The sequence below is a fragment of the Suricata suricatta genome, chromosome 9 (genome assembly GCF_006229205.1).
Source record: "Suricata suricatta isolate VVHF042 chromosome 9, meerkat_22Aug2017_6uvM2_HiC, whole genome shotgun sequence".
Taxonomy (NCBI): Eukaryota; Metazoa; Chordata; class Mammalia; order Carnivora; family Herpestidae; genus Suricata; species Suricata suricatta.
In genome coordinates, this window is record NC_043708.1 from 9,190,703 (window position 1) to 9,203,124 (window position 12,422).

The 12,422-nt window shown below is 47.2% G+C and overlaps 1 protein-coding gene and 1 long non-coding RNA gene across 2 annotated transcripts in view; one reads left to right on the forward strand and one right to left on the reverse strand.

Annotated features, from left to right (window-relative positions):
- Positions 1–1,669: 1,669 nt before the first annotated feature.
- The window catches only part of SERPINA11 (serpin family A member 11), a 16,086-nt gene continuing 5,333 nt past the window's right edge, over positions 1,670–12,422 (forward strand). Inside the window, exons 1-3 of the mRNA XM_029951865.1 lie at positions 1,670–1,684; positions 5,021–5,666; positions 10,775–11,048. Of these exons, the coding sequence (XP_029807725.1) occupies positions 5,024–5,666; positions 10,775–11,048 (917 nt within the window). The 5' untranslated portion in view covers positions 1,670–1,684; positions 5,021–5,023. The remainder of the gene's footprint in view (positions 1,685–5,020; positions 5,667–10,774; positions 11,049–12,422) is intronic.
- LOC115301864 lies at positions 8,278–9,886 on the reverse strand. Its single transcript, XR_003913331.1, has 2 exons — positions 9,804–9,886; positions 8,278–8,831 (listed from the first exon to the last, which is right to left on the reverse strand). It is a non-coding gene; the product is annotated as an uncharacterized LOC115301864 (long non-coding RNA).

Genomic DNA, 12,422 nt, shown 5'->3' on the forward strand with positions numbered 1-12,422 from the left:
ACAGTGGAGACCCTGCCCACATAAAATCACATCTGCTTCCCAACACAGCTGGGTAAGGTGGGCTCTACATGCCAGTGTCTGGAACTGAATCCAAAATGTGAGACTGCCAGAATGAGTTCTCCTTCCCCGAGCGTGTGGTCAGCTACTGCAAAGGGCAAGTAACTTATGTGCAAGCCGAGAGTGAATTGGATTCCTATTAGATGAGAAAAAGAAGAAAACTCTAGCCATCTGCTTCAATTGTCTTGTTTATTTGTGCTGCAAATGCGTCCTTACAAAACATCTGGTAGGTTCTTGGCACTGCTCTAGACCCAGGGGTAGGGTCTCAAATGTTGGTGGGTGTAGCAGACATCCAAACGTCCTTGGCCTTCCTTCATCGGTCTAGCGCACACTGACCAAGTCCCACCTTGGGCACCTACAGCTTTCCTTCCGGGGCTTTCTTGTACCGCACACACCAGACAGGACAGAGGCGCCTCTGGCCCTGCCCCACTGGAGAAGAAGATTTGGTCTCCTGGGGCCCTTTGTGTTTTAAAAGAGCCTGTCAATTGAGGCCACTGTGCCAACCTGTCCGTGCTTTGATTGTGCTTTATGCGTACGATTATGTAATTCTACTCTAACCTTTTATTGTGGGGTATTTTTTTTAATATACATAAGATACAGGCTGTTTGTGAGAAATCAGGTGTATACAAAAATTTTCAAAGAAGAACATAGGTGACTTTCCACCACTGAAATTTCACTCACACAAAACACTCATTTAGTTTCAGACTTCGTTCTAGATCTTGGGTGATTCGTGGTGAACAAGAGGCAGTGGCCCATGTTATGGGGATTAAAAACAGCAGGAGAGAAGATGTTGCTTTGTTTTCTAATTTCCTTCTGTCTTCTTCTTTTCCTATATATGGACAGTATTTATTTAAAGGATCAGTAAAGGGGAGCCTGGGTGGCTCAGTAGCTTAAGTGTCCAACTCTTGCTTTTGGCTCAGGTCGTGATCTCGTGGTTCATGAGATCAAGCCCCATGTCTGGCTCTGTGCTGGCCAAGAAAGCCTGTCTGGGATTCTCTCTCTCCTTCTCCCTCTGCCTCTCCCCCAGGCGTGCTCTCATTCTAAAAAAATTTTTTAAAGATCAGTAAAGTATTGGGATGGTAAGAATCAGTAAAACATTGGCGTCTCGGAACGGAAGGTGGGGGTGATTGTGTTCCTCTCTCCCTTTGTTTTCTCGTCCAGTTTTATTGAGAAGTAGTCTACACGTCACCGTATGTGTTCGAGTGTGCAGCACGGCGGTCTGGTTTACACGGGCTGTGACACGATGATCACGACGGGAGTAGTGAGCGCCTCGCACTCTCTTCCTTAGGGTGAGCCGTGAGGCACGCTGTCTGGAACACACAAGACATCAGTGGTGACTTCGGCAACAGCCACGTCGCGAGCCTTGGTGTTCTCACGGGTATTGGAACAGCCTCAAAGGGAGCTGGGTCCAGAATCATAATTCACTCTGCTTGTAGGACAGGCAGGCAGGACAGATCTATCAAAAAAAAAAAAAGTCCCTTCCTGTTTGTTGCACAGTCTTCACCCCGTTCCAGGAACTGACCTGGCCAGTATTGATCAGGCGGCTGTGATCTTCAGAGAGCACTTCCTGCGGGTAGGAAGCCATGCAGTGCTGAAGACCCGGGGTCCCCAGCCCAGGGAGTTTGCCGTGAGTACCCGGCTTGCGCCTGAAATGGAGGGGGGGGTGGCTCTGCTCCTCTCTCTCCCTCCTTGTCCCTGGCTGTCCCTCCCTCCCCCTCCTCTGGCTTTGGCAGCAGGGATAGGAGAAATGAGTCCCCTAAAGGAAAAGTACAGTGATGTACTGCTTCTAAGCTTTAAGTAGGAACTCCAGGTTTTAAGTGGCCTTTTATGGAAAGCGTGGTCATCAAGAATTTGAAGAAAGGAACTCCCGGTATTCCTAGGAGAGACAAGAAACCAGAGTAAAACAGCCTAAAGCAAAATGACAGTGTTGTAGCAAATTTACTAGAGGCTCGGTTGTAGCAACAGGCTTGAATTTCAGAGCCCCTGTCTGGAATCTGAATCACCCTCCAGACACTTAATAGCTGCCAATCTTGAACCTGGGTCCCGTTTCCCCAGAGGCACAAGAAGGCACTAACAACTATGTCTGAAGGTTCTTGTGCGGATTTCAATTTAGTGACATGTGTGAAGTAACTTTCATGCCGTTGGCATTTGGGCAGGCCAGTCTTCACTGCATGTGACTGTTCAGGCATTTCTAATTTATTTTTTAACATTTATTTATTTTTGAGAGAGAGACACACACACACAGAGCATGAGCAGGGGATGGTCAGAAAGAGAGAGGGAGACACAGAATTTGAAACAGGCTCCAGACTCTGAGTTGTCAGCATAGAGCCCGATGTGGGGCTCGAACCCACGAACTGTGAGATCCTGACCTGAGTTGAAGTCAGCCGCTTAACTGACTATGCCACCCAGGCACCCCTGTTCAGGCATTTCGGGAGCTATCTCTTTCCCACCAAACTCCAGCAGCACCCCCTTCTCCAGTCTCTGAGCTGATTGGGAGAGCTGAACACCTCTGATTGGGAGGAGGCTGTGACACAATGGACCTAATATCACCACACAAAAGAAACAATACATGGGAATATTATCATTAATTAATGGAGTTCTTAGTTTTCCTCTGGGATCTTTCTGGACGAGAAATAAAGAAGTAGATGAGGCATAATTCCACCCAGCTTCTGTAGAAAGCAGTGAAAATTAACACTGCATGCTTTCTACATGTCAGGTGCTTGACACACCTTATGCCTGGAAACCCTTAAGTGACCCCACCCCCGAAAGTGGGTAGTGTCCTTTGCATTTTGCAAATGCGGACACTGCAGGCCAGAGAGTTCTCCTTTGCACAGATCCCACCGTGAGATGCTGCAGACCCTTACTTCAAACCCAAGCCTTCTGACTTTCCATCCTCTTTGGGAAATAGAACCTTCTGCAAGTCCGGGGATCCTTGGGGTGCAAAAGGGTAGAAAATGGTGAATTCAATGGATAAAAAGAATAAACCAGAACCAGATTTATTATAACTGTATTTCTTTTTTTTTAATGTTTATTTTCAAGAGAGAAAGAGAAAGAGGGCTAGTGGGAGAGGGGGAAAGAGAGGCAGACAGAGGATCTGAAGCAAAGCGGGCTCTGTGCTATCAGCACAAAGCCCAATGCGAGGCTCAAACTCACTAGCCAAGAGATCCTGACCTGAGCTGAAGTCAAATGCTTAGCTGACTGAGCCCCCAGGCACCCCGCGTCAGCTGTATTCCTGATTTTCTCCAGGAGCAGACTGATTTTTACATTGTTCTACTTCCCAACGTGATTGGAACCCAACATTAGGGGAGTCCACCAGAGCTTTGGGGGAGGGAGGTCACAGCCTTGGGAAATCGCCCACAGTACTTTGTCCAGCAAACTGTTTCAACATAACTAATAATCAGGCTCTACTGGTCCCTCCCACCAACTGTCCTCTGGGGTGTTTAGGGCCCCAAGTGCTATAACCCATCTAAAAATACGACCTCTCCCACACCGCCATGGCGTCTGTAACTGATCCAGAAAACACTGGTTTGAGTAAAAGGTGCCAGTTGAGATACAAATATGGGCCGCCTGAGTGGCTCAGTTGGTGACGTGTCCAACTTCTGCTCATATCATGACCTCACAGTTCATGAGTTTGAGCCCCACATGGGTCTCTGTGCTGACAGCTCGGGGGGTGGGGGGCGTTCCAAGTGGCCATGTGACAGCAGTGCTCTGTGAAGATGTGCCATGTGTATGGAGACCCTGAAAGGGAAAAGGAGCACTAGACAGGCGTCAGAGTGAGTAGAGATCAGCCACGTCCACACTGCAGTGTCACCTCGAGCTGGAGCTCCGTTCCATCCTCCTGAGGAAGGAGTCTCCTGCTCCCGCACCACTTTAACTCCCTAGAAGCAGCTCGAAGGCTTTTCTGGCACATTCTATAACCTGAAGTACAAGAGAGACTGTATTCATCTCCTAGGGCTGCCACCACAAAGTGCAACACACCGGGTGGTTTCAATGACAGATACGTATGGTCCCACGGTCATGGCGGCCAAAAGTCCAAGATCAAGGTGTCCGCAGGGGGGCATTTCCTATGAGGCCAGGAGGGAGAACCCACTCCAGGCTCCTCTCCCTGCGTGCGTGTCTGTGCCCAAATGTCCCCTTTGTAGAAGGACACCAATCATATTAGATCAAGGCCCATGTAATGACTTCATCTTAACTAATGCATGTGACAGCCACTGCATCAGACAGCAAGTCTGATGGAGACAGAGTTGAGCTGTCCTCCTAGGCTCCATCCATCGTGTGGTTTTGCCCCCCTCTTTGTGGGTGGCCCTCATCCACCAGGTCCCAGGACTCACCACCACATCAACACTCTAGCTAATGAAAACCCAAAAGACTAGAGACTACGCCCCTTTCTTTGAGGACCTGACCCAGGAGGTGCTCACATTATCCTCTTCCTTCCAATGGGCAAGCGTGGAAGTCAATGGCCACACCTAGGTGCTAGCAAGGCCCAGCGTCCTCACTGTCACAGTGTCTTGAAAACCTGCCCTGCAGTCACCCTAATCCTTGCAAGTTACTGAGTGATTCAAAGAAATATTTGAGAGAAGAAAGAAAAAAGTAGAAGGAAGGAAGGAAGGAAGGAAAGAAAGAAGGAAGGAGTGGGAGGAGCAAGGGGACCAGGGAGGCAGGGTTGGGGGGAGAGAGGAAGAGAGAATAAACCAAGGAAGTTTGTTTTTAGATCCCAGAGTCCTTTTCTCAACAAAACCTTATAGACGTATCAATAGTCAAGCAGATGAAGGGCTGCTTCTCCGACTGCAGCCTTGGGGGTAAGTGTCAGAGCCTTGCTTGCTCGCCCCCACCTCATCCTCTGCAGGGGCCCTCATGACACCTGTGCGGGGTACAGTTTGGATGTGAGGCTCACCATGTGAGCAACGGGGAGCCCTGAAGTTCTGTATGAAGTGGAATGGCATGTTCAATGTCTTGTTTTCAGAGCATGGGTCCAGCTTGGCTGTGGCTACTGGGATCAGCGATCCTGCTCTTGGTCCCTTGTCAGCCGTTTCCTGCTCGTCGGGATAAGAGTGTGGGGGTGCCTCCAGCCCCCAGTGACCAGCTCTCTGCACCAGCCCCCGCCTATCACAAAATCACACCCACCATCACCAACTTTGCCTTGCGCTTGTACAAGCAGCTGGCCGCAGAAACCTCGGGAAACATCTTCTTCTCCCCCGTGAGCATCTCTACCACCCTGGCCCTGCTCTCTCTTGGGGCCCAGGCTGACACCCCGACTCAGATCCTGGTGGGCCTTGGCTTCAACCTCACGGAGATCTCAGAAGCGGACATCCACCGGGGTTTCCAGAGCCTCATCCACACCCTTGACCTGCCCAGCCCCAAACTTGAACTCAAAGTAGGCAACTCCTTGTTCCTGGACAAGCAACTAAAACCTCGGCAGCACTTTCTGGACACTATCCGGGAGCTGTACAAAGCTTTCGCCTTTTCTGCCAACTTCACAGATTCGGCCACGACCAGGAGGCAGATTAACGAGTATGTGAGAAAGCAGACGTACGGGCAGGTGGCCGACTGTCTCCAGGAGTTCACGCGAGACACGCTCATGGTTGTCCTGAATTACATCTTCTTCAAAGGTGAGGGCGGGCTCGGGCCGAGCTCCTTCCGCCTCCGCCATCATCAGCCTTACCCCTGCGAGGCCTGTCTTGAAGTCTTGCAGGCCCTCTCTGGCTAGTCCCCTCCATATATTTAAATAATCATGGGTGTCTACTTGATTTATCAACATTGGTCTTCTCTTGCCATTGTCCTGTTCAATTTTAATTTATTTTTTGTTATACACTCTATCAGACTCTCCTAGGAGTAATTCCTTTTTTAGAAAAATTTTATTTTTTATATTGCTGTCTATTTTGAGCAGAGAAAAGTAAAAATTTTTTGATGTTTATTTATTTTTGAGAGAGAGCAAGAGACAGAGTGAGAGCAGGGGAGGGGCAGAGAGCGAGGGAGATGCAGACTCCGAAGCAGGCTCCGGCCTGAGCTGTCAGCACAGAGCTCGACACGGGGGTCGAACTCATGGAGTGTGAGATTGTGACCTGAGCCAAAGTCAAACGCTCAACCATCTGAGCTACCTAGGTCCCCCTGAGCATAGAAAACTTTACAGAATATTAAAACCACCATACACCCTCCCACCAAGAATAACAGACATTTACATTTTACCATTTGCTTCAGATTTTTTTTTTTATGCAATGTTGAAGGTAGAGTTCAATTCCTTTTTAACCCTCCCCTGGTCCCATTTCCCTCCTTGCATCCCCTCCCAGACACAAACATTGTCCTGGGGGTGGGGGGGATGGGCTCACCACCCTGAGCACAGTATGAATCCATAATCCTATCTCATACAGTGTAAGGGCTCTAAATTTTACCAGAATCACATCGAGCTGTACATATTACCTTGTGCTTATGTTTTAGTGTCCTCGCCACATTTAGTTTGTATGAACAGAGTATTAGTTTATTGTGACTCTTGCATGAACACCTCCTCCCCTTAGGGCTCAATTCTTTTACTTGCGTTATTTCCTGACCTGGTAGCATATATCTCTATTATGATACTAGGAAAGTGAGCTCCTCCATTTTTTTTAAACACAGGTCCATTCAGATGTTTGTTTTTACCTAATGTTTTTGTCTATTCCAGCATCCACATTACACTGGGTCGCCACGTCGCCGTGAGCTCCTCTGGGCTGTGATGGTTTCTCAGGCTTCCCTTGCTTTCAGTGACCTTGCCCATTTTGAACAGTCCTGGCTAGGGACCTGGTAGCATGTCTCTAAGTTGAGATTTGCTTGTTTTTCTCATGATTAAAACTGGGGTAATGGGACGTGGGGAGGAGGGCCACACAGGTGAAGGGCCTTTCTTATCACATCCCGTCAAGAATACGTAACTCTCAGCAGACTTGCCACTGTTGATGTTGACTTTGACCATCTGGCTAAGGTCACGCCTGTCATATTTCTCTGCTGCAAAGTTTCCCTTTTCCTTATTGCCAGACTGTGCTCTTTGGAGGAAGTCACCATATACACCCCACACTCAGGGAGTAGGGAGTCAGAGGGCCTACCTAAATTATTTGGAACTCTTCTGTATGGGAGATTTTTGTCTTCTCTCACTTTCAATCATTTTCTCTTCTCTCACATTTCAATTCATTACATCATTATGGACTCAGGGATATTCATTTCACATTCTGGGTTGGAATCCACTACTACTTAGTTCTGTTGCTTTAAATTTTCTGACTCTGATCATCAGGAGACCTTTCAGCTGATTCCTGTGTCCCTCGATGAGTTCCCATCATTGCTGGGTGTTTCTTCTTTTTGGAGCACTTTGTTACTTTCTGGTAAGATAGCTCAAGCTCATCTTGTATAACTCCTGCCCCCCAGAAAATGTCTATCTCTCCATTTACCTGATTTCTTCAGCCCGATTTCCTTTTTACTGATTATCGCAAAAGAAATGTTGCCCATTGTTTCACCCAGATTATTTCAGATTATTCTATGATCTGGAGATCTCAAACTATGAATTCTTGGGTTTGTTATCCCAACTGCTTCTCTTCGAAGAGAGGATTGAGATTTTCAGCTCTGAGCTCATCTTCAGTGGAAATTAACATTTTGTGAGTTTCTTATGACCTGTGGTGGCAAAGTCTCTGGGAGATGATTTCACATTTGCCTCTGGTGTAGTCTTATTGGTTTCACTGGCTCTATTTTAATTTCGAGGCTGGGGAGTCCCTGCCCTGAATGAGTAATGACAACAAAGAACCCAGCGCAGGTGACTCTTCCCCTCCACCCCCCAGCCTGGAAATGTGGTGACCTTCCTACCTCACCCCTGCGCAGCTGGACAGAGTTTTCAACCCAATCTTTCCAGATGGGGAACAGATTGCCTTTTATAGGTTTTAACCATTTGCAGAAGAGATCAGTCCCGAGTGTGGCTCTGAGTTATAGTTATGTCCCCTGAGATGACATTAGATACCACCCCTGAAGGGCTCTGTCTGATTCTGATAACCCGTGAGCCAAATGACTTCAGTTCCAAATCAGAGATACACATCTGTGCTTTGTATCTGGAAGCTGTGAGTCTTGTTTTTTGAATACAGCTATTTATTTATTATTTATTTATTTATTTTCCTATTATTTTAGCCAGCTTTCCTAAATGTTTATGCAAGGAAAAAATAAGTTTTTATGCTCTAATTTAGTCTATGATACTGACCAGATGTCTCAAGGACCTAAGTCTTAACCATTTTTAATTCTCCAGGGTGAACAATTTTTTTTTTCATTTTTCCCCCCCAGTCAATGAAAGGGAAACTTTACTGAGGTCCCAGGAACCTGGGACCTGGGCAGGAGGCTGAGCAGCCGGCAAAGGGATTGCTGGTAGAGGGGTCTTATTTGAGTTTCTTCTCGGGGAGCAGTTCTAGCGACTGGGACAGCACAGGGACCCGACAGGGACGCAGGGAGGACCAGCCCTTGTGGCAGATGATCTTGTCATGGCCGCATTTCTGGGCCAGTTGGCTGAGGGAAGGCTCAGTGGCGCCACCCACAGGTGACTCACCAAGCACAGGTTGACTCTTCCCAGATTCTGCAGCCCGAGAGAGGGCCGCCATCCTCCAGCTGTTTGCCCACAAAAATTAGATGCCCCCCTTGTCCTGAGTTTTGGCTTTGACATTCTCAGTCGTGTTGCTGGGCTCAACCTCGATGGTGATGGTCTTGTCCGTCAGGGCCTTCACAAAGATCTGCCTCTCTGCATCTGCCGCAAGGCCACTGCCACCAAATCACTCAGCCGCCTAGTCAAAGAGAAAGAGAGGTCAAGAATGTTTCAAATGTCTGCTGAATGCATGATTTCAGGTTAAATTTAGGTCTCGTTTTGAGGCCTCTAGGAATGGTATTCATTAATTTGTTTAAAAATATACATTGAAATTAGTCAGAGAAAGAAAGACAAATATCATATGGCTTTCCTCATATGTGGAATTTAATATACAAAACAGATGAACATAGGAGAGGAAGCAAAAATAATATAAAAACAGGGAGGGGCAAAATATAAGAGACGCTTATGTTTAAATACAGAGAACAAACAGGGTTGCTGGAGGGGTGTGTGGGAGGGGGGATGGGCTAAATGGGCAAGGGGCGCTAAGGAGGACACTTGCTGGGATGGGCATGGGTGTTTCACATGGGGGATGGATCACTGGAATCTACTCCTGACATCATTCTTGCACCATATGCTAACTAGCTTGGAGGTACATTTAAAAGAAATAAATGAACAATAAAAATAGACATCAAGTACTGACTACATTTCAGGAACTTTGCTAGTGTCTTGAAAAAAATCTATGAATACAAATTTTCCTACCCCTATGTACCCCATAGTCCCATGAGAGCTGTAGTAAGTAAAAAGGCGATTGCAACTCAATGGGAAAGTGTTCTGCTTAAGTCAGTATGGGTGCCATGGAGCTGTAGAAGGATACAGCTTTCCAGACTTGGGGAGTGAGAGAAGGCTTCCTGGAAGAGAAGGCATCTGAGCTAAGACATGAAGAATGAGTAGGATTTACTCAGGCAAAGAGGCCATAGGAGAGGTGGGGAGAAGAGGGCTCAGGTTGAAAGACCAGTGTGTGCAGAGGTCCAAGGAAAAGAAAAACTATTGCACTTTCAAAGAACTGAAATGAATTTAGTCACACTAGAACATAGCATAATGCCTGGGAGACAGTGCCAAGAGCTGCAATAAAAAGGTAAGCAGGAGCTGTGTTGAGAATCCTAGGACTTACCTGTAAGAAACCAGAATTTCCAAGAAGTCTGAAGCATGGAGTGACATGAGTGCATCTGCTTTAAAACGATGAGTCTGGCTACAATTTGGACAATGATTTGGAGGAGAGGAGGGGAGAGAGAGCAGAGACTAGTCAGGAGGCTAGCCAGAGCAAGCAAGATGGCAGCTTTGGATAAAGTTGCATCCTCGGGGATGGAATCAGCAATAGTTGGCCACTGGATGTGGGCCAGAGGGACAGGATGAGTCAGCTTCCCATCACCAAGAGCAGTGCTTTCAGGAGGCCAAGGCTGGATGCTGTTGTGTGGGGAGACTGTAAGTAGAGAGAAGTTACTACACACATGACCAAGGTTGTGACCAGCAGATTGCGCAGTTCTGTCTTAACGAGCTTTTTTGCATAATACTTAGCACATTGACTGAGCTCTTTCTTCTTTTTCAACTTGAACATTAGGAATTTCAGAGCTGGCGGGGGCTCTTAACTTTCTCTGTAGAAGGTTGTTGTTTAGAGGTGGCTGGCAGAGAAGGGTCAAGTCAGTGTTTGCAAAGAACGTGAGCTGTGGAGTCAGCCCCCAGTCCCTGCTCTGCAAATTGGATATGTTCCTATAAATTCACAGGCTCTCAGCTTCTCGTTGCTGACATGGAGATCATAATACTTGTTCAATGTTAATATTCAGGGAGATGTGAAGAGATAATGCCTTGCACGTGGAAGGCGGTTAATAGAAGGAAGAACCTTTTAGCTTCTTGAAAGTTAAGTTGCTCTGAAATGGAACAAAATCACAGACCACTGGAGCTCAAATTCTGGGGACTCACTCTGGCGGCTATACCAGCCCTAAATTCTATATTGATGCCACTTCTCTGCCTCCTATTTATACACACCCAAGAGGAAGTCACCAAACCAGTGTGGCTCAGTGCATGTCCACCACAGATACTCTTTTGGAGTATGTACTCATAGCCTTGTGGATTTTGTGTCCTAAGCTAAGTGGAAGCATCCTTTCAATCACGACCAGACCCAGAAGCAAGAGAGCTTCTTTGTGGATGAGCGGACCTCCCTCCGCATCCCCATGATGCACCAAAAGGAGATGCACAGATTCCTCTATGACCCGGAAATGGCCTGCACCGTCCTCCAGATAGAGTACAGTGGGAACGCCCTGGCCCTGCTGGTCCTCCCCGACCCGGGGAAAATGGAGCACCTGGAGGCTGCCCTGCAGCCAGAGACCCTGAGAAAATGGGATCAGTGGCTTCTGCCCAGGTAAGTGTCACAGAGCACACGCACCCCGGCAGACCTGGTTCAGGAATCCAGGCCGGCCTCGATCAATGCCAACTGCAAAAGCCCAACCCCTGGGCCTGGCTCATTATTCTGCCCCTTAGCTAACTATGTGGGTTTGGGGCAACTTTCTGGCCTTTTTGGTCTCCAATTTCCTCAAATGTGCAATGATGTCATAATAATAGCCCCACTGGGTTGCTTGGAGGATTGATCAAGTTAATGAATACAAAGCACCGGGACTGGTCATGATAATGTGCAGCGAGCACCTGGCATCCTCATCCCTTCCCAAGTGCTTTTCTGACCAACTGTCTTCCCTCTCTTTCTCTCTTTGTCCAGAATAATGTGCCAACAGGATGTCGTGAAGTATAGGCAAAAAAATCAGATGAAGAGCAACTATTAAGAATAACTGTGACTCCCACAGAGCACTGCATATTTCTTAAAAGAGCTTCTGTCTTTTTTAGTCTATTTAAAAATTCATTTGACCAAAATGTAGAAAAAGCGACACTACTACGTGTGATACAGTTGAAAGAATCTAAATGAACAGTGTGGGTTTTACTTAAGTGCACAATTTGCTAGCGCACTTCCTGGGTGGCATGATACTTAATAAAGAGGAGTGAGGGACAGAGCATCTGCATAAGCCAGAAGCAGGTGATTTTGTCGGAACGGTAAACCTGAGGTGACCTCCACATTCTGAAGGAATGTGGAATGCTTCAGCTCCAAGGGGTTGACTAGCAACCCAGAAACCTAACAAAGCCAGGGAGCCTGGGTGGCTCAGTGGGTTAAGCATCTGACTTCAGCTCAGGTCATAATCTCATGGTTTGTGAGTTTGAGCCCTGCGTCAGGCTCTGTGCTGACAGCTTGGAGCCTGGAGCCTGCTTCAGATCCTCTGTCTCCCTCTTTCTCTGCCTTTTCCCTGCTGACTTGCTCTCTCTCTTTCAAAAATAAACAAAACATTTTAGCCACTCTGACTGGCATGAGGTGGTATCTCAGTGTGGTTTTGACTTGTGTTTCCCTGATGATGAGTGATGTTGAGCATCGTTTCATGTGCCTGTAGGCCATCTGGATGTCCTCTTTGGAGAAGTGACTGTTCATGTCTTCTGCCATTTCTTCACTGGGTTATTTGTTTTGTGGGTGTGAAGTTTGGTGAGTTCTTTGTAGAGTTTAGATACTAGCCCTTTATCTGATATGTCATTTGCAACTATCTTTTCCCATTCTGTCAGTTGCCTATTAGTTTTCTTGATTGTTTCCTTTGCAGTGCAGAAGCTTTTTATCTTGATGAAGTCCCAAGAGTTCAGTTTTGCTTTCATTTCCCTTGCCTTTGGGGATGTGTCGAGTAGGAGATTGCTGCGGTGGAGGTCT